The following is a 26,271-nucleotide window of genomic DNA, read 5'->3' as shown; positions in this document are numbered from 1 at the left end:
TTCCCCACATATTTACCCCAATCTGGTACTCTTCACTGCATTCCACATTCTGTGCTTTCATCTGGGAATGTTTTCTTCTGCCTGAATAATTCCCTCTAGTTCCTGTTAGTATTTCCTTTCATGTAGATTTTATTATCTTCTTTCAGAGAGATGTTAATTTTCTGTCAGGTGGATGCGGTATGAACGGGTCATGTTGATCTAATCAAGAAATGAGATTTTTTTTTTTTTTTTTCGAAGTTGTGTCTGGTTTATTTCCCATTTGTTCTAACAACTCAAGTCCTCAGAGTTTCTTAGCTGAGTGTCTGGGATGTTTACCGTGGTCCTTTGTCCTTAGCAGGTTCTAAATTCCAGTGTTTGTCTTCCAATCATTTCTGGATTGACAAAATTATTCCTAAGCTATTTAGTCTCTTAGCAACTGATTTTTGCTCAGCTTTCCCCCGCCCCCCCCCCCACTCCCACTCCACACATTTGTAGCTTAGGGATGTGCACATATCTGGAGGGGATATTTGAATTGGGAATTTTGAGGTCACTTCTCTGTGGTCCCCCTTTCTCAGAAATCTTAGCCCCTCAAGTCCTAGCTGCTGCTTCTATAGCCCTTAACTTCAAGTTTTATCTCTTCAACACAGAGAAGCTGCTGCAAGCTATAGGTTGCTGCTTTCTACTTGGTGAATATCTCCACAATGCAAATTAACAGATGCCCTTAGGATAAAAAAGCTGCTGTAAATATAGGGCTGACTTTAATGAGCTTTCATTTCCTGCTTAAATCCTGGTTGCCTTGGTGGTTCTCCAATGCTTTCAAACAGTCTTATTTTTTATTCCATGCATCATTATGATTGTTTTCTGCTGGAGGATTAGTCTGATATAAGTTGCTCCTTCAGAGCCAGAAACATAACTCTTCCTTCCAGCTATGATTTAAGAAAGGCACCTTCCACCACCATTTTTAAAGATGCCATTTGTTGAAAAAAAAAAAATAGGCCTTTTTTTCTCCATTTTTTCTCCTACACTTTGGATTGCTAATTATTTCCTTCTGATGCCATTGTTTGAATGTTTCTTTATCCCTCATATTTGTAATAGATATTTAGTTAGATTTAGAGGTTGTTAGGTAGTAACATATCATAGGGGACACTGTGTATCTCCTACTGCATCACACCATGAGCCATAAAATACAGTGGTTCCCAAACTTGGCTTCACATTGGAATCATCCAACAAATGTTTAAATAAAGGGGAGAAAAAAAACCTGATGCTTGATTACTATCCCAGACATTATGGTTTAATTGATATGGAATGTGACCTGAACATTGGGATTTTTAAGAGCTGCCCCTGCCTCCTTCCCTGGCCAAGTGATGTTAATGTGCTTCAAAGTTTGGGAAACACTGATGTAATGTCTGGTCATTCCACTTTTAGTTAGTTTATGATTGATTTATAGATTCAGGTGTTGTTAGTCTGATCCCTTCAATATCAAGTTCCCTATCAAGCTTTAAGCTAATGTTTTAGGAGCCATCTATGGTGGTTGCCTAGAACCATTATTTCATTAAGAGTTGCAGATGGTGATTTTCTAATTGTCATTCCTCATGCTCATATTAGTGTGGTTCCTTTATATGGAACTTTTGATTCCTAAATGTGGTCCATACAGGAAAGTTAGGGTAGATGCTTAACCATTTTCCTTTATTTATATATTTTCTGAATTGTGAGTTGGTACCCTAACAACTTCTAAAGGTGACCAATGATTATTTTTCATACCATTATGAACTCATGGATTTTTATGCATTAGATCTGTTTCATTCTACCACCTTCAAAGTTCTTTTAATGTTGAAATTGATTGATCTTTGGTCAGTAGGAACCCCTTTCAAGTTGGCTCCAAGTCCTTTTGACATGACTCTAGTAGGCTTTGATAGCTTCCTATGACAAACTTTCCTCATTCATCGTGTCCATTTCCTGTGTCAGATCTGCAATCTGCCATTTCTTCAAGAATCCCTGGTTTCTTTCAGTGAAAGGAAGTACTGAAGAGACCAAAATAGAGGAACTAAGTACAACCTTCTCCTTAACCCTCAGCCTTTTCCTCATGTCTCCCAGTTTATTTGGCCAAGATTCATAATAACAACATTCTTATTATTCCCGTTCTATCACATATTGCATGTGTGTCTTAGGGTACTTTACTTCCCTGTGCCCATGATCTCATCTGTAGAGTGGGGATGATAATTGAAATAACCCCGGCATAATTCTTGCAATTGGTTTTTTAATGGAGGGCCAATAGGATCACTCAGTGGGGGTTGAAGTAGTAGTAGTAGTGATATAGCCATAATGGTAGTAGTGATGGTGGCAGTTCCTTTTTATCGACCAATTATTATGTGCCTACCATGTATAAGCATTGGGCATAGGCAGTAGGAATAATGGGAGGAGGAGGAGGAGGCCTCATACCAGTAGTAGTCTTTTATTTGTTTCAATAAGTAATTATGTGCAAGGTACCACGCTGGGCACTAGGGATGCAATGAGAGTTAAGACAGGTATAGTCATTGTCTTCCAGGAGAAGGACAAAAAACAAGTAAACTGGCAAATAAAAATTATTATTATTGATCCAAATTATTCCCTTAGACATTTCTCCAGGTTAGGACTAAACTTCCAAATAGTTTCATGCCACCATCACAATGACTGCCTCACAGTGGTGCTATCAAAACAGCCATATTGAAATGTCTTCTGTCCAAGTGTCCCATTCATATTGCTGAGCCACTGCATTTTTTACCTAAGTGCCTTTCCCCTGATGAGAATGACTTTTAATGAAGGGAGTCGCTGGCCATGGTTCAGAGGATCGAAACTGGGCCTTCCTTCTGCTTTCCTTTCCCTGGTGCTGCCCGGATTCCCAGGGAGCAACTGATTCATTCCCAAGCAACTCCTCCCCTCCTAGAAATGGAAAAGTGCTCTTCCCCTGGGCCTTGCCTCAGAGGAGTGGAAAGGTGCCATCAAAGGGGGAGTTTGTACAGAACCCCGAAGTGGGAAGCCTCTTGGCTCTCTCTTTCACTTCAGAGTGAAAATGAGGTCACAGGATGTCCCCTTCCGTGAACAACTGAATAAAAGACCAAGGGAAAACCTCCTCGTGGCCTACAGCTAAAAGTGTTCTCATACTGTGAAGGAGTCACTTTTTGGCTCTTTGTGCAGTGGCCAAAAGACTGTCTCAGCGGGATAGGAGTGCGGGAAGCCAGCAAGGTGAGATCCCTTATTCTCCTCTCATACTTAGGGAGATGCTTACTTTCTCCACCTGGAGAGAGTCTCTTCAGTGGAAAAGGAATAACATAGATTTTTCAGCTTCTCGCCATTCCTGGTCCTTTGCTTCTTTTCTGACTGAATTACAATTGCCCAGACTTCTGCCTCCTCTTGGTAAGCAGACCAATACATAGGAATTAATCCAACTACCTATTGTGGCCAGCAGACTGTTTTAGCTGTAAGAGGTGCCCTACATCTGGTCTTTACCCTCAAAGATCTTGTTGTTCAGAGCAGAGGTAAAATTTGTTTATTCCACAAATCTTAACTGATTCTGCACAGGATTCCAGGACCAAAACAAAAACCCCGAAGTATTTGCAATCTGTCCCCTTAAAGTTTACAAACCGGCTCCCCTTGGGTATTTTACCCTAAGGCATGCCCTTCCATGGTATTATGGTCCTAAGTATAGGTTTTGTGTTAGGAGGTCTTGAGCTCAAATTCTGCCTTTGCAGATTACTCTGCAATCCTAGACAAGTTGCTTTACTCCTCTGAACTTTAATCTTTTATCTGTCGCAAGAAAATGCTAAGTGTCAGTCAGATACCATACATTTATGAAGTGTCTGTGATGTTCCAGGAACTTCCTCCTTAGGTACGAGGGATGAAGTCAGGTAACGAACATACACAAAAATAAATGAGATGGTTTCAAATCTTGTTAAAATCATAAAGATAGATAGATAGAGCAAGGTAGCTGTGGAGGGAGTGATTAGCTGTGGAGGTGGTTGCGTGTAAAAAAAAAAAAAGTTCAAGAAGGAGGGGGTGGCCAACTGTCAAATGCTGCTAAGTGGTTAAATGAAGGGAGACCTGAAATTGGCCCCTGGCTTTGGCAAGCGGTGGTTTGTTGATGACTTGTACTAGGGACATGCTATGAGTAGCCTTGAGTCTTTATATATTCATAATAAAGGGAACATACATGGTGATTCTGGCTTTTTAAAGAATCTAAAGTGATGCTTTAAAGGAAATGGATCCTATAGTCAGGCTGAATGTAAGAACATTTGTAAAGAATTTTGAATTTCCGACAATAAATCGCATTACAGATAATAGGGGGAAACTAATGGCTGCCTACTAACTACTTTTTTAGGTTGTATTACTAAACTCTGCCGCAGCTTACCCAAATTGTCTTTCTCTTGGGGTGCCATTAAAACCATTTTTTTAAATTAAAATCTTGTTATGACTGAGAGCACAAAAATAACCAAGTCAGAACAAATCCTGATGACTTTTAAACATACATCAAAGCCAATGTTTACAAGCAGCATTTAGGGCTAATTAGGATGGCCCACTCTGGGTTTCTGGCACAGAAACGTGTGCTACTGAAATTCTTTTCCCCTTTTCCATTCATCACAGAGATGTTTTCATCTTGTTGCTCATCTGCAGCCATCAGAGGAAACTCTGGCCACACAGCGCGGCCTCACTGGGAAGGAAAAGCCAGTGTCGTTTCCCTGGGATAGGATGGGGAAAAAAGCAGCCAACTCCTATTGATTCCCATTTCTCAGACAGAGTGATGCCTTTAACACTGTGTAATGAAAGTTTTTATATGTGAGAGGGATTACCAACTTCGGGCTGTTATTGTCCTTTGATGTGCCCCAGAAATATTACAGTAGAAGTTATTAAAGAATAAATTGTGGACACAGACTGCTTTGCCCAAGCCACTTGTCGCTTTGGCCCTGGTCGATTTATGTGGCAGCAAATTTTCTCCTCCTCCTCCTCCTCCTCCTCCTCCTCCTCCTCCTCCTCCTTCTCAAATTTGTTAGCTTTTGGAAATGTTTCTCTGTTTTGGGTTTTGTTTGTAGAGAGAGCTGTGAGAGTAGATTGACAACCTTTTTCAGTTCAGAAAATGAGTGAAGCCTTGAAAATTAGTAACTGTACCAACCCATTTGTGTGGAACGTGCACATCTCCTCACAACCCCCAACGTCAGCTTTTGCCCATTTTACAGGTAAGGAAAGTGAAGCTCAGAGAAGTCAGGACTCGGCCAATGTCACAATACTAATTGGATGCCCAGTGGACGGGATGAAATCGGCTTATACTACTTGGAGTCTGGTATTTCCACTTAGAGCACAGCTGTCTCTGTGTCCACCCGGAGGGAAGGTTAAAATTGTTTAAAGCCTGGAAAGTGATGAAATATGAGGAAATCATGTGCTGGGAGACCAAGCATTCCCCAGCTTCCCACTGAACCGGAAATTGTTGGGGCACCACTCTGGGCCCAAAAACCTTTCCCTGGCAGCTGGGCTTGGTGTCCTCAGAGGCGTGCTGTGGCTCGTGGTGAAATCGCGCAGATGGAGACGGGACCGTGTTCGGGTGTGGGCTCATGGTTTCCCCTTGCTTATTCCCAAAAGCTGCATGACTGTGTTCCTGGGGAAGCTGAAGGTTTGTCAGGGGTCAGCTAGCATTTCTGAGTAGCTCTCCAGAACGCGAGGAGCGTACATCTCCCTTTCCCAAGTGATGGCAGACATAGTTACTGCAAAATAGCTCAAAAGATTTTTCTAAATTTGGATTGCTTTATCTGACAACTTTTATTAATCTGAAGGACATGACCCAATTCCGTCTTTCTTATAATTCTGTTTCGATCCTTGATTATATAGTTTCTCAGGTCAAGAGGGTTGCAAGTATGTAAATATTACTTCTTTATACTTAAGTACAATTATTATTAATTGTATTTTTTTAATGTCTTATTTATTTTTGAGAGAGAGAGAGACAGAGTACAAGCAGGGGAGGGGCAGAGAGAGAGGGAGACACAGGATCCGAACCAGGCTCCAGGCTCTGAGCTGTCAGCACACAACCTGACATGGGGCTCGAACTTGTGAACTGCGAGATCATGACCTGAGCCACCCAGGCGCCCCTATTCATTGTATTTCTAATGGTAACTAATGTTGATTGTGTGCTAACTGTGGGGCTAGGTATTATGCTAACAGCTTTACATACATCATGAGATGTAATAGTTCTGTGATATGGCATCTTTTATTATTTTTCTTATACAGATAGAGAAACTGAGACTCAAGGAGGTTAAGTAATTTGCCCAGAGTATACAGCTAGTTAATGATGTGATCTGGATGTGGAATCAGGTGGTATGACTCCTACCTCATGTTCCTAACCACCATGCCTACTACCCTGCCATCTTAGTGCAGGTTAGTAAGTTATCTGTGAGGATATTTTGAGCACATTTTCTTCCTATGAGTTAAAGTCCATTTTATTTATTTATTTTATTCCTGGAGATTGATTTTCATTTTAGGTTTGTGTTAATCTACATTTGGCATTTTCCAGAGGAGGCAACGAAACCTCAGAGCACTAGAATGTCAGCACAATGGCCAGGTCTTTGTACCCACTCCATCTTTCTTCTCTTCTATTTCACAGGACGTCCACTACTCAGAAAGAGAGAGAGTTCAAGGTCAAATTTCAAGGTTCTGTGCTATTGATAACTTGCTTAGTGTTCCAAGGCTATAGAAGCTGTGGTTCTTTGCTTTCTCGGGGTCTCGAAGGAAACTCTGTTATACTGTCTGAGAAGATGGTGAGGGAAATGAACAGGCTCCTAAAAGAAAGAGAACTTTCTTTTTAACTTTTTCCTAGATGACATAGAATGTTAGAAACAAGGCTTATTCACACTGAGGTGTGTACATGGGTTGAGAAAAAGATAAAGATACCAACAGGTATCTTTACATGTATATGTATTAGCTTGTTGTAGATATATTATACATAAATTATATAAATTAATATATTAATAAATAGAAATTATCCCCAGGGAGTTCTTTTGATCAAGCTGAGAGACTTCGGATGTATTTTTCATCTGATTAATCTTGTCTGTAAATCACATCTGAAAGTCAGGACATGAATTTTGTGCCATTGTCACTACGTTTTGACCCTGAGGAAACTGTGTTTTTGCCCCACGTTTGGAGAAGCGGTGCCTTCCTACACCAACACCTGTTTATTCAGGTGAATCAAGACATCTGTGTGTGCCCAAACCAAAGACTTTGAGCCCTCTGGTCATGGGCCCAGTGCAACTTTCACTTTGGAGTTAAGACAGTTGTGATATTTTACCTGTCTGAGGAGATGTGCAGGTATATAAAACGTGCGCTGAAAGTGGTTCCTGTGGGGAAAAATGGTCTTTCAATCTTCCGTGGTACTTGAGAGATCAGAAGTCCTGCCAGAAATCAGAGAAGTCATCGTCACGCATCATTTTCCGTGGCTACTAGCCAGTCTTAGAGGACCCAACAGTTTGAGAATTAGGTAGCCCCTTGCAGATGCTTGTAGCTGTCAGCATGATTTCCCCCCACTGCTGGAAGTTCACAGTTCTTTTCTGATGATAAAAAACAGCCCTGCTTCCCCCAGTTCTCCCCAACCGTGATCAACACATTCTGGTTGAATCTAGAGGCTTTGGCACAATACTTTCAATTTTAGAAGTTCTACCCATGGTGTTCAGTTTATGTGTCTCTAAATCCTACTAGAAGATGCTGCTGATTTGCCCAGGTCTGTGTGACTGTGTAATACAAACAATTCCAAGCAACAGCTACTAGTTTTCCATGCTTCCTCACAGAGGAAGCTGGGTTTTTGCGGTACAGAATGTAATTCATTGTTTGCCGTGCAAATGAGGAGAGTCATAGTTTTAAGATTGTTCTGAAGGAAAGGCACACTCTCTGCATAAGTCGTTGTCTGGGGGATGCTGTGTGACACATGCACGTGGTGGCATATGGCGGTGGTGGGTGGACCGGGGCCCGGTAAAACTTCAGAGACTATTTGATGGATTTCTCTGAGACTCTGAATTAGACAGTACCTCAGGAGATGAAAGCAGGGCATTATTCATAAGTTGTTCTCCCCTGCTAACTTCCACATTCTCCAAGGGTTAATTAATTTTTTTTTTCTTTATCCAGGGAACCCATCTCTGGGTTAGGTTTATGACAGGCTGATGGATGGACAGGTCGGGCAAGCGTAAGCATTTTTGCCATCTACCTTCTGTTTTTCTGCTTGGATCCTCCTGGTGTAAATCAAGATAATAATGAAACAGTGTAGGGGTGTTGGAAAGGCAGGCCCCTATTTTTAGGCTCCCTGGAAAATTTTCCCTTTATTTGATTTTGGTGGCTTCAGTCATATCTTCTAATACAGTTTCATACAAATGTAATCTGGCCTCCCCAGCCTAGTACAACCCAAATCAAAATGATATTATGCCTTTTCACAGCTGTAAATCCTTCCCCAAATTAAGGCTCTCAAACCTATTCTGCTAGAGGTCTACGGAGGAGGAGGGGAGCCCCAGCACCCCACTACGAACAGCATTAAGCATCTAATGACAACTTGACAGAGACTTTTATCTTTTGTCCCTGTGAAATAAAATCTTCAAAGTTATCTGCCTTTTCTTTGAAACTTAGCACAGGCTGTACTTGGCCAGGTGTCTCAAAGCTGATACCAAGAGGGCAAAGATTGAGAGCTGTTTTTTACCCACTTCTTTCTGGGCTGCCTTTTTTTATGACCTGGGAGGAAGTGAGGGTAAAATCTGAGATGTGGCTGCTTTCCAATAAGGTTAAAGACACAGAGTCATAGAATCCCAACAGAGACTAAAGCAGGAGATTGATGAATTAATTGAACCTACCAATTAACCAATGGATTAATTACTCTGTGCAAAGCAGAGTGAGATCAAGATAGGATGGGGTGGGAGGGGATGTTGGGCAAATTATAGGTGGCTAGAAAGATCAGAAAGCCAGAGATCTAGAGGAGGTGAAGTTCCTGGCAAAGCTCAACTGATGGTGTTAGGTATGTAAGTAGGGGACTTGGCCAGGTCTGTAGGCAGGGCTGGTGTGGGGCTTGCTACGTAGGTGGACTTTAATACATAAGAGAGACACAGAGCCAAAACCTTAGAAATTTAGAACAGAGTTTCCAAAGAGGCTTCTTGTGGTGGTTCAATGCTACCATTTTACCATTATTTCAGGAATTTTCTAGGACTTCTAGACCCAGTCATCTGAAGACAGGGCTCTGATGGCTTTGGGAAGAGATCTGATTCTCTCAGATCAAAGTAAGAGAACAAGCCTGCATCCTCTGATCAGCCAGGGTATTGCTAGGCGTTTGGGTCTTCCTGTGTACCAGGTGTGGGCTGATTTTTCAGAACCGTTTGCTTTCTTTTCAACAGCATCGTCTTTTGGAGTCAACTTCCTCACACTGCTTTTCATTCACATAACTGATATACCACACTCTGTTCTATGGTGTCAGCTACACATGCCAGAATATACCCCTTGGGTTTCCTGAGAAAATGAGCACAGACCTCCTGGCGAGAAGACTCTTGGGTTATTTTATCAATACACAGAATCCTTTAACATAGGTGTCAGGGTCCCAGTTTGAACCACTCTTTGGGAGGATACTTTCAGAAATGTACCATAAGACAAACTATTCTCTCATCACTTCCATCCCTCAGGCAGCCAGTATGGCAAAGGAAAAGGAGCAGATTACTGATACTATCATTCATTTGAAAAATATTTTCATTTGAAAAATTTGAAAAAATGTTTCAAGACCAGCTATGAAGTATCTGGCAAGCCAGGTACTGTTTTAGGATCTGAGAATACTTGGTGAATAAAATAGATGGCGTTCATGCTCTCATTGATGGTCCTATTGTCCACTTTAAATGGGTGTTGTGTTTTAAAGATTGCAAGGAGCCTGGTGAATAAAATAGATCGCGTTCCTGCCCTCATTGATGGTCATATTGTCATCTTTAAATGGGTTTTGTGTTTTATTTTATTTTATTTATTTTAATTTTTTAAATGTTTATTTCTGAGACAGAGAGAGACAGAACATGAGTTGGGGAGGGGCAGAGAGAGAGGGAGACACAGAATCCAAAGCAGGCTCCAGGCTCTGAGCTGTCAGCACAGATCCCAACGTGGGGCTTGAACTCACAAACTGTGAGATCATGACCTGAGCCGAAGTCGGTCGCTCAACCTACTGGGCCACCCAGGCGCCCCTGGGTTTTGTGTTTTAAAGATTGAAAGGATTTGGGCTTCTCGTCAGAGGGATGAAGAATGTATAGGCACATTATAGCAGCCAGCTAAGGCAACAGAAAGGACAAAGGAAAAACAGGAAAGGCATTATTTTGGAATGTGACCAGTGACAGTTACTTGGCTTTAAGGGACAAGAACTTATCAGAGAAGGGTACATTTGGCTAATCATTAGTATTTTTCCCCCTTTGAGGGAAAAAAAATCTGCTTTAATATTAGGCATGAGTTTGGTCATGCTAAGCTAGCCTCTGCTTTGATAATAAGCAACTTCTAAGTCTCCAAGCTTAAAGAGAAGTTTATTGGAGTTCCATTTCTAAAATGACAGTGTGAGGCAGTTCACAGACCTATTCCCCAGCAAAACGACCATAACTGGTAAAAATGATAAAAAGAAACCCAACCATTTAAAGTCTCTGGAATTCTCCTAACCATATGCAGCAAACGAATATTTAAGAAAATATACTAAATCTTGATAAGAGCAGCAAGGGTCTATGGCATTTGAACCATGACCTGCTCCTCCTCCTCCCCACCACATTCTATCCAATGCAGCCAGATGGAAGCTCCATGTTGGGCAGATGGAGCCAAGATAGAGCTTACTTTCCCGTTAGCTCTCAGTCAAGGGATGTGGTGTCTCATTAAAAGGGGCAGGCCACCAGCATTTCTCATCCCATCCAGGTCTGAGTTACAGAAGCTAAATTCCTGGTGAATGTAGCTAACAGGTTAGAGACCACTTTCGTTCACCCAGCCCATACACATGGGATGGACACTCTACCGCAGGTATGGCAGCTGAGAGTACTGAGATACAGATTACCCTTGCTTAGCTTCCTGGAAGGGGAGAGGTTCCATTCTGGGAGAGGCAAATCAAGAATACCAAAAAATGACCACCTCTAACCAGTACCCTGCTCACAAAGCAAGGGTGTCATTCCATTCCCCAGGTCCAGAGCAGTGGCTCAGAGATTTGCTAGGGAGAGAGGCAGGCTAAAAGAAAAGAGAGCTCTAAAACTCAAACCAAAGGAGCTCAATTGATATGAAACAGTGTGGGGAATTTCAAGTCTAAGGGTTCTCTCCAAACCAACAGAGACTGTGGTGATAAACAGTTAAGAGAAGGTTCATAACTCAATGTTAGCAGTAGCCTAACCATACCTCACTTAGTTTACCAGATATTATCAGGGAAGATCTGTCCTCCTGAAGCCAGAAAAAAATAAAAAAAAACAAAAACACCAAAACCCAACAAAACTGGCCTCAAAAGTATCCCCCACCCCCAGCAAAAGAGTCTGAATTTAATTGGATCACACTCTGGAGCAATTTATGCCCCTCCTGGGGTGTTATCAAACCCAATAGGACAAGCAGCTGGAAATTAGTGAAACCTAATGGTGGGATGTGATAGTAAATGATGCAGACAGTTTAGGAGATCACGGGAGAAGAGAAACAGATGAGGGAAAAAAGTCAAAAAGAACCTTGAATGCACAGTCTTCTCCAGTGTACATGGAATGTTCTCCAGGTACTCCATAAAACAAGCCTCAAAAAATCTAAAAGGTTGTAAATTATATAAAGTATGTTCTTTGGGCACAATAGTGTAGAATTACAAAACAATAAGAGAAATTTATGAAATTCATAAGTACATGGAGATTAAACAGTATACTTTTAAAAAGCCAATGGGCCAAAGAAGAAATCATAAGGGAAATTACAAACAAAACAAAACAAAACAAAACCTTTTTGATAAGTGAAGACACAGCCTACCAAAGCATATGGAATACTACTAAATGCTTTGAGGGAATGTAGATAGCTCTTAACATTTACTCAATATATCTATATATATATATATATATATATATATATATATATATATATCTCAAATCATATATATATCTCAAATCAGTAATCTATTCTTTCACCTTAAGAAATTGCAGAAACAAAAGCAAAATTAACCCAAAGTAAACAGAAGGATAGAAATAAGGATTAGAGCAGAAGTAAATAAAATAGAAAATCAAATAAGCAAAATTTCTTTCTTTGAAAAGATCGGCAAAAATGACAAACCTTTTTCTCAACTGACCAAAGAGAAAAGAGAGAAGACTCAAATTACCAAAATCGGACATGAAAAAGGGGACATTACTACTGACCTTATAGAAAGAAACAAGTATTATAAGGTAATATCATGAACACATGTATGCCAACAAATTAGATGAAATGCACAAAATGCTCAAAAGATAAAAACTGCTAAAACTGACTCGAGAAGAAATATCAAATAGGAGTAAACTCATAACAAGTAGAGATTGAATTAGCAATTTAAAAATGACCCACCAAGAAAAACCCAGGCACAGATAGCTTTACTAGTGATTCTACCAAACATTTAAAAAGAGTTAACACCAATTCTTCATACACTTTTCAAAAAATGAGAAGGAAAGTGCACTTTGTCTGCATTCTGTGAGGCCACTATGAAGATATGACAAGGAAAGAAATCTACATACCAATATCTCTATGGAATATAGACACAAAAATCCTCAACAAAATACTAGCAAATCAAATCCAGTAACATCTAAAATGAATTATACATCATGACCAAATGGGATTTAATGCAGGAAAGCAAGTGTGGATAAATATCTGAAAATCAATTAGTATAATATACCTTATCAGCAGAATAAAAGAAAGCACATTATTATATGAATAGATGCAGAGAAAAATATTTTTAAAAAATACTTCTTTATAATAACAATAGTCAATAAACTATGATAGTAGGGAACTTCCTTAGCCTGATAAAGAGCATATGCTAAAACCTCACAGTTAACATCATAATTAATGGTGAAAGACTGAATGCATTTCCTCTAAGATCAGGAAGGAGACAAAGATATTTGCTCTCATCACTTCCATTCAATATTGTACTGGAGGTTATAGTCAGGGCAGTTAGGCAAGAAAAAGAAATAAAAAGAATCCAGATTCAGAATGAAGAAAAGCTATTTCTTATTTGCAGATGACATGATCTTGTATGTACCAATCCTAAGTATCCACTAAAAAACTATTAAAAATAGTAAACAAGTTCAGAAAATTTGCAGGATACAATATCAATATACAAAAACAATTGTATTTCTATACTCTGGCAAATGAACAATAAGGAAAAGAATTAAGAAAAAAAATTATGTACTGTGATATCAAAAAGAATAAAATACTTAGGGATAAATTTAACAAAATAAGTGTAAAATTTTAGTCTGAATCTATATAACGTTGTTGAAGAATCATGTATTGGAAATAATAGTGTTGAAATGGCAGTAGTCCCTGAAATGACCTACAAAATGAATGCAGTGCCTATCAGAGTCCCAGCTGGCTTCTTGGCAGAATTAACTAAAATAATGATGAAGGACTTCTTGATTTCAAAACTCACAAATCTATAGTAATCAGGATAGTATGCTACTGGGATAGACATATAGTTCAATGGAGTGGAAGTGAGAGTCCAGAAATAAACCCTCATGTTTACTGTGAATGATTATCAACTAGTCTGCCAAACAGTTCAATAGAGAAAGAATAATATTCTCCACAAATTATATGTACAAGTGTATATCCACATGCCAAAGACTGAAGTTGGAACCCTACCTCACACTGTATTCAAAAATTACCTCAAAATTGATCAAAGACCCAAATGTAAAGGCTAAAGATGTAAAACTCTTAGGAGAAAACATAACCATGAGTCTTCTTGACTTTGGATTAGGCACTGATTTTTTGTTGATATATTAAAAGCATTAGCAACAAAAGGAAAAATAGATGAATATCATTGAAATTAAAACTTTTGTGCTTTACAAGATTCCATCAAAAGAGTGAAAAGATGGTCCACAGAATAAGAGAGAATACTTACACATGATATATCTGATAAGGGAGTTGTATCTAAATATATAATGTAATATATATGCATTATATATATTACATATAATATATATGTGTGTAGTGTATATTTATGTGAAATCTATAAAATATCAAATATATATAATAATTTAGAGACAACCCAATTAAAAATGGTCAAAGGACCTGAATAGATATTTATCCAAAAAGGATATATAAATACTCAATAAGATCATGGGAAGATGCTTAAAATTATTAGCTATCAAGGAAATGCAAATCAAAACCACAGTGAGACAGCACATCACACTCACTGGAATGGTTATAAACAAAAGGAGGATGTAGAGAAATTGGAACCCTTATACGCTGCTGATGGGGAAGTAAATTGGTGCAGAAACTTGGGAAAACAGTTACTAAAGAGGTTAAATATAGTGATATCATATAATTTAATAGTTCCACTCCTAAATATACATTCAAGAGATATGAAAATATGCATGCATACAAAAACTTGTACATGAATGTTCATAACATTCTTGTCAAAAAGTAGAAACAACTTTTTTTTTTGTTTTTTTGACATACTTGTCAAAAAGTAGAAACAACTCAAGCGTTCGTCAACTGATGAGTATGTAAATAAACTGTGGTATATCCTTTCAATGGAATATTATTTGGCAATAAAAAGAAATTAAACACTGATGCTTACTACAACATGGATGAACCTTGAAAACATTATGTTAAGACAGAGAAGCTCATCAAAACTGACCACACATTGGGGCGCCTGGGTGGCGCAGTCGGTTAAGCGTCCCACTTCAGCCAGGTCACGATCTCGCGGTCCGTGAGTTCGAGCCCCGCGTCAGGCTCTGGGCTGATGGCTCGGAGCCTGGAGCCTGTTTCCGATTCTGTGTCTCCCTCTCTCTCTGCCCCTCCCCTGTTCATGCTCTGTCTCTCTCTGTCCCAAAAATAAATAAAAAACGTTGAAAAAAAAAATTAAAAAAAAAAACAAAAAACTGACCACACGTTGGACAATAGAAAGCCCTAGTCATGTATATCATGAGCATACTTAAAATTGTCAACATTGCTTAGTAACTTCCTTAATAATCTATATGCCCAGTTATTATTCTGCCATTTTGCTAGTTTATTATTTGTCTCCATGATAAACTCCTCTCCCATCCTCCTAAAATATTTAACTTTCTGAATCATAGTCAAATCAATCCTGGTTCTCCATTCAGGTTCCTATATTTTCCTGAGACTCTGTACCAGCTTCCTAACTTGGCCCCCTGGCCTTTTGTCCAATTCCACTCAAGCATATAGCTGCTGTAAGAACTTTCTAAACTTTGTCAGTCCTCTGCCTAAGCTCTCCAGATTTCCATCTATCACTGTCAAGATGACACCAAAGCTTGTCAAGCTGCTCATCTCTCACCGCTCCTTGCTTCTTGCTTTATGTTCTGGCAGTACTAAATTGCATGAAGTTCTCTGCATACCCAGACTCCTGACTACACTAAGGCTTAGCCGAGACAGCTCTTCAGACCATGCTGTGGCTGAGTTTCTCTCTCCATTACTTGAACTGCCTTAACCATGTTTTGGTCCAACTATTCTCTATGTGTTATAGGATTTAAAAAAATAACAGCAACAAAAACTGTCTCATTCATTATTTTGCAGCACACTGCCTGGTGTATAGGAGATACTGAAGGAAGAGGGGAGGGGAGTGAGGCAGAGAGGGAGACATTGATCCTGAGAGAAGACTTGCATTCCCTCCACCTGGCATCGGGCAAGTTAAGACCAATCAAGTGGGACAAATCTGTAGGTAGGCAGTGCTCTCCTGAAGACACTCCATAAGGAGGACTTTGTTGGTCTTTTCAGAATTTTACCACCATGAGGATCCATTTCTAACTACCATTCCATTCATATTTCACCAGTATTATTATATTGTGCTTGTTCTTCTGTTCTGAGTAAACTGAATCTCTGAAGCTTCCAGTGTCTTTCACACAGTAGTCCTTCATAAGTCAGAAAGGTTCTGGATTTAAACATTGGTATCTGCCATTGAGTGATACATTTTAGGGCAGAACACAGATGAAAAGGACATACAGTTTGCAGCCAAAATGGAGTGGGATCTAAATCCTGGTTCTATCTTCTATTAGCTTTGGGACTGTAGCTAGGTAACTTGATTTCTCTGAAGTCCGGATTTCTCATCTGTAAAATGAGAATATATATTTACGTAGGTATTACATAGAATTAAATGAGCATGCTACTTAACACAATTGTTTTTCAAGTCAGGAGGACTTTTGCTTGGTACTGGGAATACAGCATGGTCCTTTAGTCAGAGGAGGCTAAACTTTGGTATCAAATAGATGCAGCTATGCAACTATATAACAGAATACAGGGTTATTTCTCACTCATGCAACAGATTAATGAGTATTTGTTGGGCGTCTACTATGTGCACCAGGTGCTGGGTTAGGCACTGTAGATGGGGCCTTGCCTAAGATAGGCAAAGTCTCGCAATGCTCCTGGATGGGCTGCCTAGGGGAAAGGCTACTTGCAGCCACTTGCAGGTTAACATCTCTGCTGACAACAGCAACATCTCCAACTCATGGGTGAGGATCCCTTCTGAATTATCTGTTGGGTCTCTGCCTGGTTGGGCAGATGTGTCTCATGGGACAGTTAGATGGGTAGGTTACATGGAAGAAGAGAGGATACTTTTCTAGAGCACAGGGCTCAGAAATGGTAAAGGCAGTAACTACTGATAAAGTCTTAGGATAATATACTTTTTCAGCCCTTGCAGCACACAGCTTCCCCTTTCTCATGAGCTTCCCACCTTAAAGCAGGCATGCCTTCTCTCTAATCCCCTCCCCCTAAAAGAAAACCCAGAAATCCAAATGAACAACAATAGAATAAACCCCTGAGAACATCAGGGGTCTTAAATTCTCATGAAGTATGAGTTCCAATGCATGAATCCAATCAGCCCAGGCTGAGGTGTTGACATTGGATTTATTTGCATGACTTAATAGCTTATTTCACAACCCACTCAAAAGCTCCTTTTTCCATTGAATTGTGATTATTTTGCTATACTCCCTGTGGATGAAATTCATATAAACACTGGATTTACTATATATTCCCCTCTGCCTTTCCCTCACTTAACAGTGTTAGTCCTGTCCACCTAATGACAAAAACAGTTTCCTAAGCAACTGAGCACCACATTGTGTAAAAACCCTGTCTACAATTTTACCTTTAAGCAATCCATGTGATTCAACGATGTTCACTTTAAGGAAAGGGAAAGATGCAGCCCTAATATTGACTAAGATATGGATATGGTCCTGTCCTTGTTGGATGAAAATGTCATTTTCAGCCAATTGGGACTGTGATAAAAGGGCCAGTGGGTGCTTGTTAACTGTTGAAGGTACTTTGGGATGGTACCATGAGATTTGGAGGCTTGACTGGGTTTTGATTTTCAGCTCCATTACCAGTGATTCAGATTATTTTGAGCAAGTTATTTAACCTCCATGAACCTCAGTTTTCTTGCCTCTAAAATGGAGTTAACAATCCCTACACTGTGTATCACCCCAGGGGCTAAAATCATTAGTAAATATGAAAAGCGTTATTCACCATATACAATGGACACTCCACTGGTATACTGCCTGTGTAGTCAAATGGTCAATTTTCTCTACAGTTTAACTGTCAGACCATGTAGCTGTCTTTTTTTAATGTGTGTATGTATTTTTGGGAGAGACAGAGCTTGAGCAGGGGAGGGACAGAAGAGAGGGAGACACAGAATCTGAAGCAGGCTACAGATAGCCTGTACAGATAGTCTGGTGATAGCACAGAGTCTGACACAGGGCTCAGACTCATAAGCCATGAGATCATGACCTGAGCTGAAGTCAGATGTTTAACCACCTGAGCCACCCAGGTGCCCCCAAATTAAAAGATCTTTTTAGAGAAGTTTTAGATTTATAGAAAAATTGAGCAAACAGTGCATAGTTTTCATCATGGTCCTCACTTCCCCTGTCATTGTGTTAGTATGAGAGGCACATTTATTACAGATGATAAGCCAGTTTTGATTTATTATTATTCACTAAAGTTTGTCATTTTCATTAGGATTCACTCTTAGTATTGTGTATTCTATGGATTTTGACAAATGTTTAATGCCATGTATCCAACACTATAGTGTCACACAGAGTAGTTTCATTTCCCTAAAAATCCCCTTTTCCCCATCTATTTATCCTTCCCTTCTTTCCCCTGAACCCTGGCAACCACTATCTCCGTAGTTTTGTCTTTTCCAAAATGTCATGTAGTTGGAATCATACATTGTGTAGGCTTTTTGGATTGGTTTCTTTCACTCAGTAATATGCATTTAAGGTTCCCCCATGTCTTTTCATGGCTTTAAGGCTCATTTCTCTTAGCACTGAATAATATTCTCTTGTCTGGAGGTACCAGTTTGTTTATCCACTTAGCTACTGACGGATATCTTAGTTGCATCCACGTTTTGGCAATTATGAATTATGAGTTTTAGCAATTATGATTTTAACAATTTAAAGCTGCTTTAAACATTTGTTTGAAGGTTGTGTATATACATAAGTTTTCAACTCATTTGGATAAATATCAAGGAATATGGTTGTTGGATCATTTAGTAAGAATATGTTTAGTTTGAAAGAAACTGCCAGACTCTCTTGCAAAGTGGCTATAGCATTTAGCATTCCATCTAGCAATAAATGAGAGTTCCTATTGCTCCATACCCTTTCCAGGTTTTGGTGGTGTCAGTGTTTTGGATTTTCATCATTTTAATAAATGTATAATGGTATCTCATTGTTATTTTAACTTGCCATTCACTAATGACTTCTGATGTCATCTTTTCATATGTATATTTGCCATCTGTTCTTTGGTGAGTGTCTGTTCAAGTGTTTTGCCCATTTTTTAGTTGGATAGTTAATTTTCTTATTGTTCAATTTTAAGAGTTCTTTGTTTATTTTGGATAACCGTTCTTTATCAGATGTGTCTTTTGCAAAGGTTTTGCTCTAATCTGTGGCTTGTCTTCTCATTCTCTTGTCAGGGACTTTCATAGAACAGAAGTTTTTAATTTTAATGAAGTCCAGCTTATCAATTATCTTCTTCATGGATCATGCCTTTGATATTCTATCTAAAAAGTCATCACCATACCCAAGAACATCTAGCTTTTCCCCTATGTTATTTATAGGAGTTTCATAGTTTTATTGCCTTTGCTCCTTTGTCAAAGATCACGTGACTATATTTCTGTGGTTCTGTTTCTGGGCTCTCAATTATCCCCCACTGATCTATTTGTCTGTCCTTTTGCCAATACCACACTGTCTTGGTTATTGTAGATTTGTAATAAGTCTTGAAGTTCAGTAGTGTCAGTCTTTTGGCTCTGCTGTTCTTTGATACTGCGTTGGATATTCTTGATCTTTTGCCTTTCCATATAAACTTTCGAATCAGTTTGTTGGTATCCACAAAATAGCTTGCTGGGATTTGTATTGGGTTTGCCCTGAATCTGCAGATTAAGTTGGGAAGAACTGACATCTTGACAATATTGAGTGTTCCTATCAATTTACATGAAATCTCTCTCTCTCTCTCTCTCTCTCTCTCTCTCTCGATTTGCTTTGATTTCTTTCAGAATCAGAGTTTCCTAGTTTTTCTCATATGTATCTTGGACATATTTTGTTTAATTTATATCTAAGTATTGCATTTTTTGATATTAATGTAAACGGTATTGTGTTTTTAATTTCAAATCCTGTACCTCTGCTATAGTCACTTACTACTTTCAAGAGACTATTGCTTGTATAATTCAAACAAAAATCAAAAGGGATGGAGGGGAAAGTGATTCAGCATACTTACACACATCATAATCATTAAATGTGATGAAATATTTTGACACCTGGTGTGGCTTTTGTGAATTTGCATTGTGGTTTAGAATTACTTTTTATATTTGAAAATACGCTTACTCATATAGTGAATTAAATAGAGCAAACACCAACACAACTGGGGTGAGTTTATAAGAGATGCGATGTTAATAGGTCCTATAGACATTCAAACAGGTGACAATATAGTATATACATATTTAAGTCAACTAACATGCAAATAAAGCGCATGAAAAAGAAGAATCTTGGCAATGGCAGTTTCCATAATTGTGACTCAGTGGCAAGGGTGTTAGTAACTCAGAGATAGATTACCGTTTCAATACAGAAAGCAGGGCCATATTGAATTAACCACTCCACTCTAACCCACTCTTAGTGTACAACAGTGAAAAAGATCTCATTTGCACACACTTATGTGACTTCTAGGGCTAACTTCACCATCTCTTCACTTTCCACATCTCACTCTTTTCTCATTGGCTGACTCCTGTGAGTCAGGGAAGGGTATTATTCTGGGAAACGTAATCCCCACTATCAACTTTGCATTGTAGATTGCAAAGGAGTTGGTGATTCTTGGTTGACAACAGATCATTCAGCACATCTATGTTACTTGTTTCTATGGACATCCTTTCCTTGCAATTTTGGCTTCTCCAAAGTCTGTTTTTTTCTTTCATATATGTACAAATGATTTTTTACATACAACTTTACCTGACATTCCCTATAAAGTGACTAGATAAGTTATATCACTTTTTATAGTCTTGAATCATGCTCTTTGTCTACCTCTTATATTATGCAGTCATATTTATCTTTGTACACAAGTCTGCAAAAGGTCTTCTTTCCCTATTGGATTACAAGGCTCTTGGAGGCAGAGATGATCTCTTTTATAAAGTCTGCATATGCCTCATATCATCTGGAAGAGCATTGTGCACATAGTAGGTACTAATCAAATATTTGCTTAATTAATTAATGGATAATATCACTTAAAATATTGCTGTTATGATCAATGTAACCCGCTGTGTAAGTAAATTGGACCATCACTTTGCTGTAATGACTGTAACTAAAATGAATATGCCATTTAAAATTTTGATTTATTAGGCTCTTTTTACTGCTGCTCTTTTACTGTAGTAGCCTGGTGGTTTGCACTGGTCATTAACTTTCAGTCTAGAGTCATGAAACCTTAGTCCAGACTTGGTACATTCAGCCTGCAGAATCGCATTTCCTATATGATCATACCTTGCATTTCTGAGAGCAGTTGAATGTCTCCTCTAATGATTCTAGAACACTGCAGTGGATGACAAATTACTGGTGTCTAATATTATATGATTGGTAAATGACTGTTATGTGCTTTATTTCTGTCCCTCCAGGAAGGCTAGATTATTCCCAAATAGAAGATTGCCATATGAAAATGCCAATATTTACTCTCTGTTGATACAAGGTAACAATTCAGGAGCAGTCATTTGATATAAGACACTCATGATTTTTTACAAATCGATAACTAGTTAGGAAGAATGGCTCTCTGAGGCACCCCGTTATGATGGGGTTGACCTTCAGGTCCAATCGGGTGGGTTTCACACAGAATTTCTGTGCTGTCAGTCCACATTATAGTCAGACTAGAATGGGCGTTTGGTTTTATCTTGGCTCCCAAATTGATACGAGTTATTTTTAAATCTCAGACTAACAATTCTATTTCCAAACTGAGATTAACATACAAAAATTCAAATAAAACGAGACATGTGTACCGAGTTCCTCACATGCCACGTAATCGGCACACCTCTGTTTTTGTGTATCCAGTCTTACAGAGCCATAGTTTGTCATTTTGGTTTTTGCTTTCTACCCTCGGTGTGCACCTCCTTGTTGACATTTATCCCCCAGGTCGATTTCCAGTCATGGCTGCTTATTAATGCTGCTGCTTTGCCTGCTTGCCTCCTATTTCTCTCTCTCTTTTTTTCCAGCTGCATTACCCCCTGCCTGATACTGTTTTCTACTCTCTTGGTTATTTGCTAACTTTACTGTGACACCGTTTGGGACTTTGTTGATCCTGTTTATGGACATGCACACACCCTCTCCATCTCTGCTTACTACCTCACTGCTTCCTTCCCTCAGGTGGCCTCCCCTCTCCTCTGCTTTGTAGCATCTGGGAACCCCACCAGCCTCTGACCCTTGAGTCCTCTCTATGCTGTGCTGCATGGGGAATAAGCTACAAGTACCTTAGCCACAAGGGGCTGGTGGGCACAGCTGTCTAAACTTGGACAAGGCACAATAACAGGGAAAGGGAAGAAGGAATGATAAAAGAGAGCAAAAGAAAGGAAGAAATGGAAGTTAAAAAGGAGGGGGTGGGAAGGACAATGAGGGAGAAGAGGATGGAGTGTACAGGAAGAAAAGAAGGACTGGAGGGTAGAGAAAGGAAAGATTTAAATTATTTTTTCTTTCAGAGAGAGAGAATGTGTGTATGAGCGGGGGAAGGTGCACAGGGAGAGAGAATCCCAAGCAGGCTCCACACTCCGCACAGAGTTCAACGTGGGGCTCGATCCCATGAGCATGGGATCATGACCAGAGCTGAAATCAAAAGTTGGGAGCTCAAACAAATGAGCCACCCAGGTACCCCAGGAAAGGTATTTGTAGTCAGAAAAGACATGCCCAAATCCATGAAAAGGAGCTCTTCATTCGAGAGCCACGGTTTTCACATTTATTTGCTAAAGTCCAAGAATTACTCATGTGCGCCATTGTTCCTTTAACTCCATTCTCTTGGCACCTTTGTTGGTCGCCTTGCTCCCAGCCTGCCTCCCACTACAGCCCTCCCCAGCCTTCCTGCTTACCTTCAGACCCACTCTCCCAGCTCAGCAGTGCAGGCTGACTTGGCTTCTCTCTCACTCTGCACTGACACCCCTGTCTCAAGATGATGTTCATCCTGTGAAACAAGACTCTTAGATGCCACAATGTTTGGCCAGAACTCAACCTGAAACTCTTCTGACCTAGGAGTGGCCTTTATGCTTTAGAAAGGGAAGAGGGGGCAGGGGGAGCAAAAGTCAGTCACTAGAGTGGTAAAAAAGAAAGTTCTGCAAGTTTCAGGGTTGAAATATTTTATTAATATTCAGACTGCTGTTCCTACAGGGAGGATCACCTTCCTATTTTATTTTATGTAAGTAATGACATTTTGATATTCTTAATTCTTTTTTTAAGGGTATTTTCTTTATATTTGATAGAGAAAGAGAGCACGTGCATGCCCTTGTGAGTAGGGGAAGGGTAGAGAGAGAGGGAGAGAAAGAGGGAGAGAGAGAGAGAGAGAGAGAGAGAGAGAGAGAGAGAGAGAGAGAATCCCAAGCAGGTTCTGCACTGTCAGTGCAGAACCAGGTGCAGGGCTTGAACCCATGAACTGTGAGAACGTGATCTGAGCTGAAGTCGGACACTTAACTGACTGAACCACACAGGCACCCAGATATTTTTAATTCTTAGCACTCAAAATGGCAGTGAGGGTAATAGAGTCAGTCTCATAATGCAGGGATTTCAAATAGCTTTTATCATTCATGCCAATTATGATCTGTTGCCAACATTTACTTGAGATGCTATAGTGGGAGGCATTTGCAGGCTATGTATAGACACAGTGGAAAGAGTTCTGTGATTGCTTAATAATGTCTACTATCGTGTGAGTAGATGCTGGTCTGTGTGCCATGCTTTGTCATCGAGTCTTAAAGTTTTTATAAGAGCATTTGGGTTTTTTTCACAGATTTTTTTTTTTTTTGAATTTAGCTAGTCGGAGAGAAATGGTGCTCCTTCTTGAGGAAGTATATGGACTACAATGATCCTTTACCACCACCCTAGCTTCTTTTCTTCAGTATTGGCATAGGTAACTTGGCTGTAGAAGGGGTACAGATGTTAATAAGCAATGGATATGTATCTTTACTCTCATGTTAAAAAATGATTCTGTAACCCAATATTTATCTTCTACTGTTAATGCAAAGCACAGGTGTATTTTTGTTTGGGTTTGGTTTTGTTTGTTTTAGCAAGGTCAAGTACCTTATGATGGAGTAATCCTGTTGGTATAATTGGAGAAGGTGAGAAGATTTCTTTGGCTGTGATAAAAGACATATTTTGGCTGCGATGATGAATGCATGCATGTATTATTATATCTATGTAAGGCAATTTCAATGACTTTCAATTCAAATGATCTGGAGGATGAAGGTCAGAGAATATGTTACTTAGAGTTTCACAGTTAGTTCATAACTCATCTTTCTTATGCATGAGAATTGACCTTTCTGTTTGACCTCTCTTCTCTTTGACCATTCCTCTCTGAAGGCCTGGTGAGCCCACCTAGGCTGCCAGTTGGAGAGGAAGGCCTAGGTTTGGATATGGAGCCATGATTGTCAGGTATTGTTTCTGAACCTCATTCAGTGAGTGAAAGTCATTAAATAGAGCAGGTGAGGGTTAGGTGAATAATGGGGCATGTTGCCGAGAGCTCTTAAGGTAGGCAGAACAGGACCAGGGAGCAGATCAGAACCCTGTGCAGGAGCAAAGTAAGGGAGCCTTAGATGACTGCCTAGAACAGAACTGCAGTGCCTCCCATACTGCACCCAGGGAGATTTCACTGGCTGTCATCTCTGTGGTGTATGGGTAGAACCAGTTAAAAGTTCAGGACAAGAATGACACCAACCTACTGGCTGGTTTGTTCTATGCAGATATCTTTTGTTAGCCATCTTCTTTCTGGGAGATGGACTCAGTGGTTCAGTGGTGGGGTAGTGATGTTCAGGCAGGTAGATCTTTAGACCTTGTCCAGAATGGCCTTGAACATTACCACACAAAACAGTGCTTCAGGCTGCCAAAATACTATGTAAATAATAGGCACTCTTCTGATGCTAATCACACATAAAAGTCTTCCTTCATCACACATAAAAGGAGAAGCTTGGACTAAGGGGCCATTTCTTCTTTAGTGGTTCCATTGAATATTTCCATAGGTGGCCTGATCTTGGTTTTAACATAAATATCTACCTGAGCCTGTTTTGTTTAAAGGCAAATCTAGTCATCCTCTTTCTCGTTGGAGAAATGACTTTTGTTTCAAATCTGACCTTCAGTGTTGTGTACCAGGTGCCTTGCCTAGTGGCTGGCCCATCAGAGGTACTCAGTGAACATTTGTTGGATCAGTGAGCCTCAGCAGGATGAAGAGAAGACCATGACGTAAGCAGCACTGGGTGTGCTGGGTAAGCCGCAGAGATCCCAGTACCAAAGGAGCAGCTGGACCCCTTGGCTAGAGCCTCATGGCATTATCTCTTTTAATCCTCATGTTAATGTACGAGCACCTGCTATGACTCCTATTTTACAGATCAAAAAATTGAGACTTCAGAGTAAGTAGCCTGGAAGTCGTGCAATAAGTATGTCAGAGGTCGAAAGAGCAGCCTTGAGATGTTGTGACTTTATTATTAATATCTTTTTTAGCTTTGTGGCAGTTACCTAAGCCCTTTCAGGCAGGCCCTACTTGGGTCCTTACTAATTTTTCATGTTGATTCTGTGTTTTCCCTGATAATTCCCTCAAGAAGCTGAAATAAGGTCAAGTTGTTCAAATACTTACATAGGACTTTGGAACCTATTGTACCCATGTTCAATTCTAAACCAGTCAGAATTTTATTAATGCTGCCAGGCTTTCTCTTCTGGGAGAATTGTGTGGAAACACATGGAATTATATTTCTGGGTAATCAGCTCAGATTCCTTTTGTATGCATGAACTTGTTCTGTTGTTTCAACTTTTATATTTATTTATTCTTTAGAACTAATCCTAGTATCATTAATTAATAGAAATAACATCAGTAATTGAAGCACTGTACAGATATTTAAATGAATCACAATTATTTGGCAAATGAAGGTGGGTATGTCTAGCAACTTATTATGTAACTTAAACTTGGCAATGGATAGACATTTCTACAGTTTTCACCATGCAAATACATAATACTGTTTAATACAAACAAATTACTAGTGGAGTGGAAATGACTATAGTTTTACAAAAGTAAAATACAACTCATATGCATAAATATAATAAAAATAATAATGCATTTTATTTATTTGTGTGGTGTCTACCCACAGCTGCATTCTAGCTGCTTTGTAATAAAATTAAAGCAACTGATTAAATAGCGATTAGCTGGTTAGAGACTGATCAGATTAGAGCGACAATTAAAATCAGCGTCGAACAATGTATTCAATCACTCTCCTTCTGCAAAGTCTTGGAATAAAGTTCTTTATTACATACACAGGCTTTGAGTATGCAGCGTGTTGGTGTGATAGCGAGAGCTCTGGGCTTGATAAAGGGAAGGGTGGAAGCTTCTTCCTGCATGGCACCTAAGAAATGAGACCTTTGAAGCACGTTCCAGCTGGAGTTTTGGCAGGCGGGGGGGGGG

The 26,271-nt window shown here is 39.6% G+C and overlaps 1 protein-coding gene and 1 long non-coding RNA gene across 11 annotated transcripts in view; one reads left to right on the top strand and one right to left on the bottom strand.

The window, feature by feature from the left end:
* Positions 1-321, bottom strand: part of LOC122214515 — a 60,974-nt gene extending 60,653 nt beyond the window's left edge. For both annotated transcript variants that reach the window (XR_006199922.1, XR_006199921.1), the window contains exon 1: positions 17-321. This is a non-coding gene — a long non-coding RNA (uncharacterized LOC122214515). The remainder of the gene's footprint in view (positions 1-16) is intronic.
* The window catches only part of FHIT (fragile histidine triad diadenosine triphosphatase), a 1,408,202-nt gene that overhangs the window by 537,348 nt on the left and 844,583 nt on the right, over positions 1-26,271 (top strand). For 3 of the 9 annotated variants that reach the window (XM_042929867.1, XM_042929860.1, XM_042929868.1), the window contains exon 1: positions 8,112-8,170. The exons of the other annotated variants lie outside the window; for them this stretch is intronic. In XM_042929867.1, coding sequence (XP_042785801.1) covers positions 8,152-8,170 — 19 coding nt within the window. In that variant the 5' untranslated portion in view covers positions 8,112-8,151. Of the gene's footprint in view, positions 1-8,111; positions 8,171-26,271 lie in introns of those variants that run through there. 9 annotated transcript variants of the gene reach the window in all.

The sequence above is a fragment of the Panthera leo genome, chromosome A2 (assembly GCF_018350215.1).
Source record: "Panthera leo isolate Ple1 chromosome A2, P.leo_Ple1_pat1.1, whole genome shotgun sequence".
NCBI classification, from domain to species: domain Eukaryota; kingdom Metazoa; phylum Chordata; class Mammalia; order Carnivora; family Felidae; genus Panthera; species Panthera leo.
Note: the sequence above shows the minus strand (reverse complement) of the source record. Positions and strands in the feature narration are given on the sequence as shown.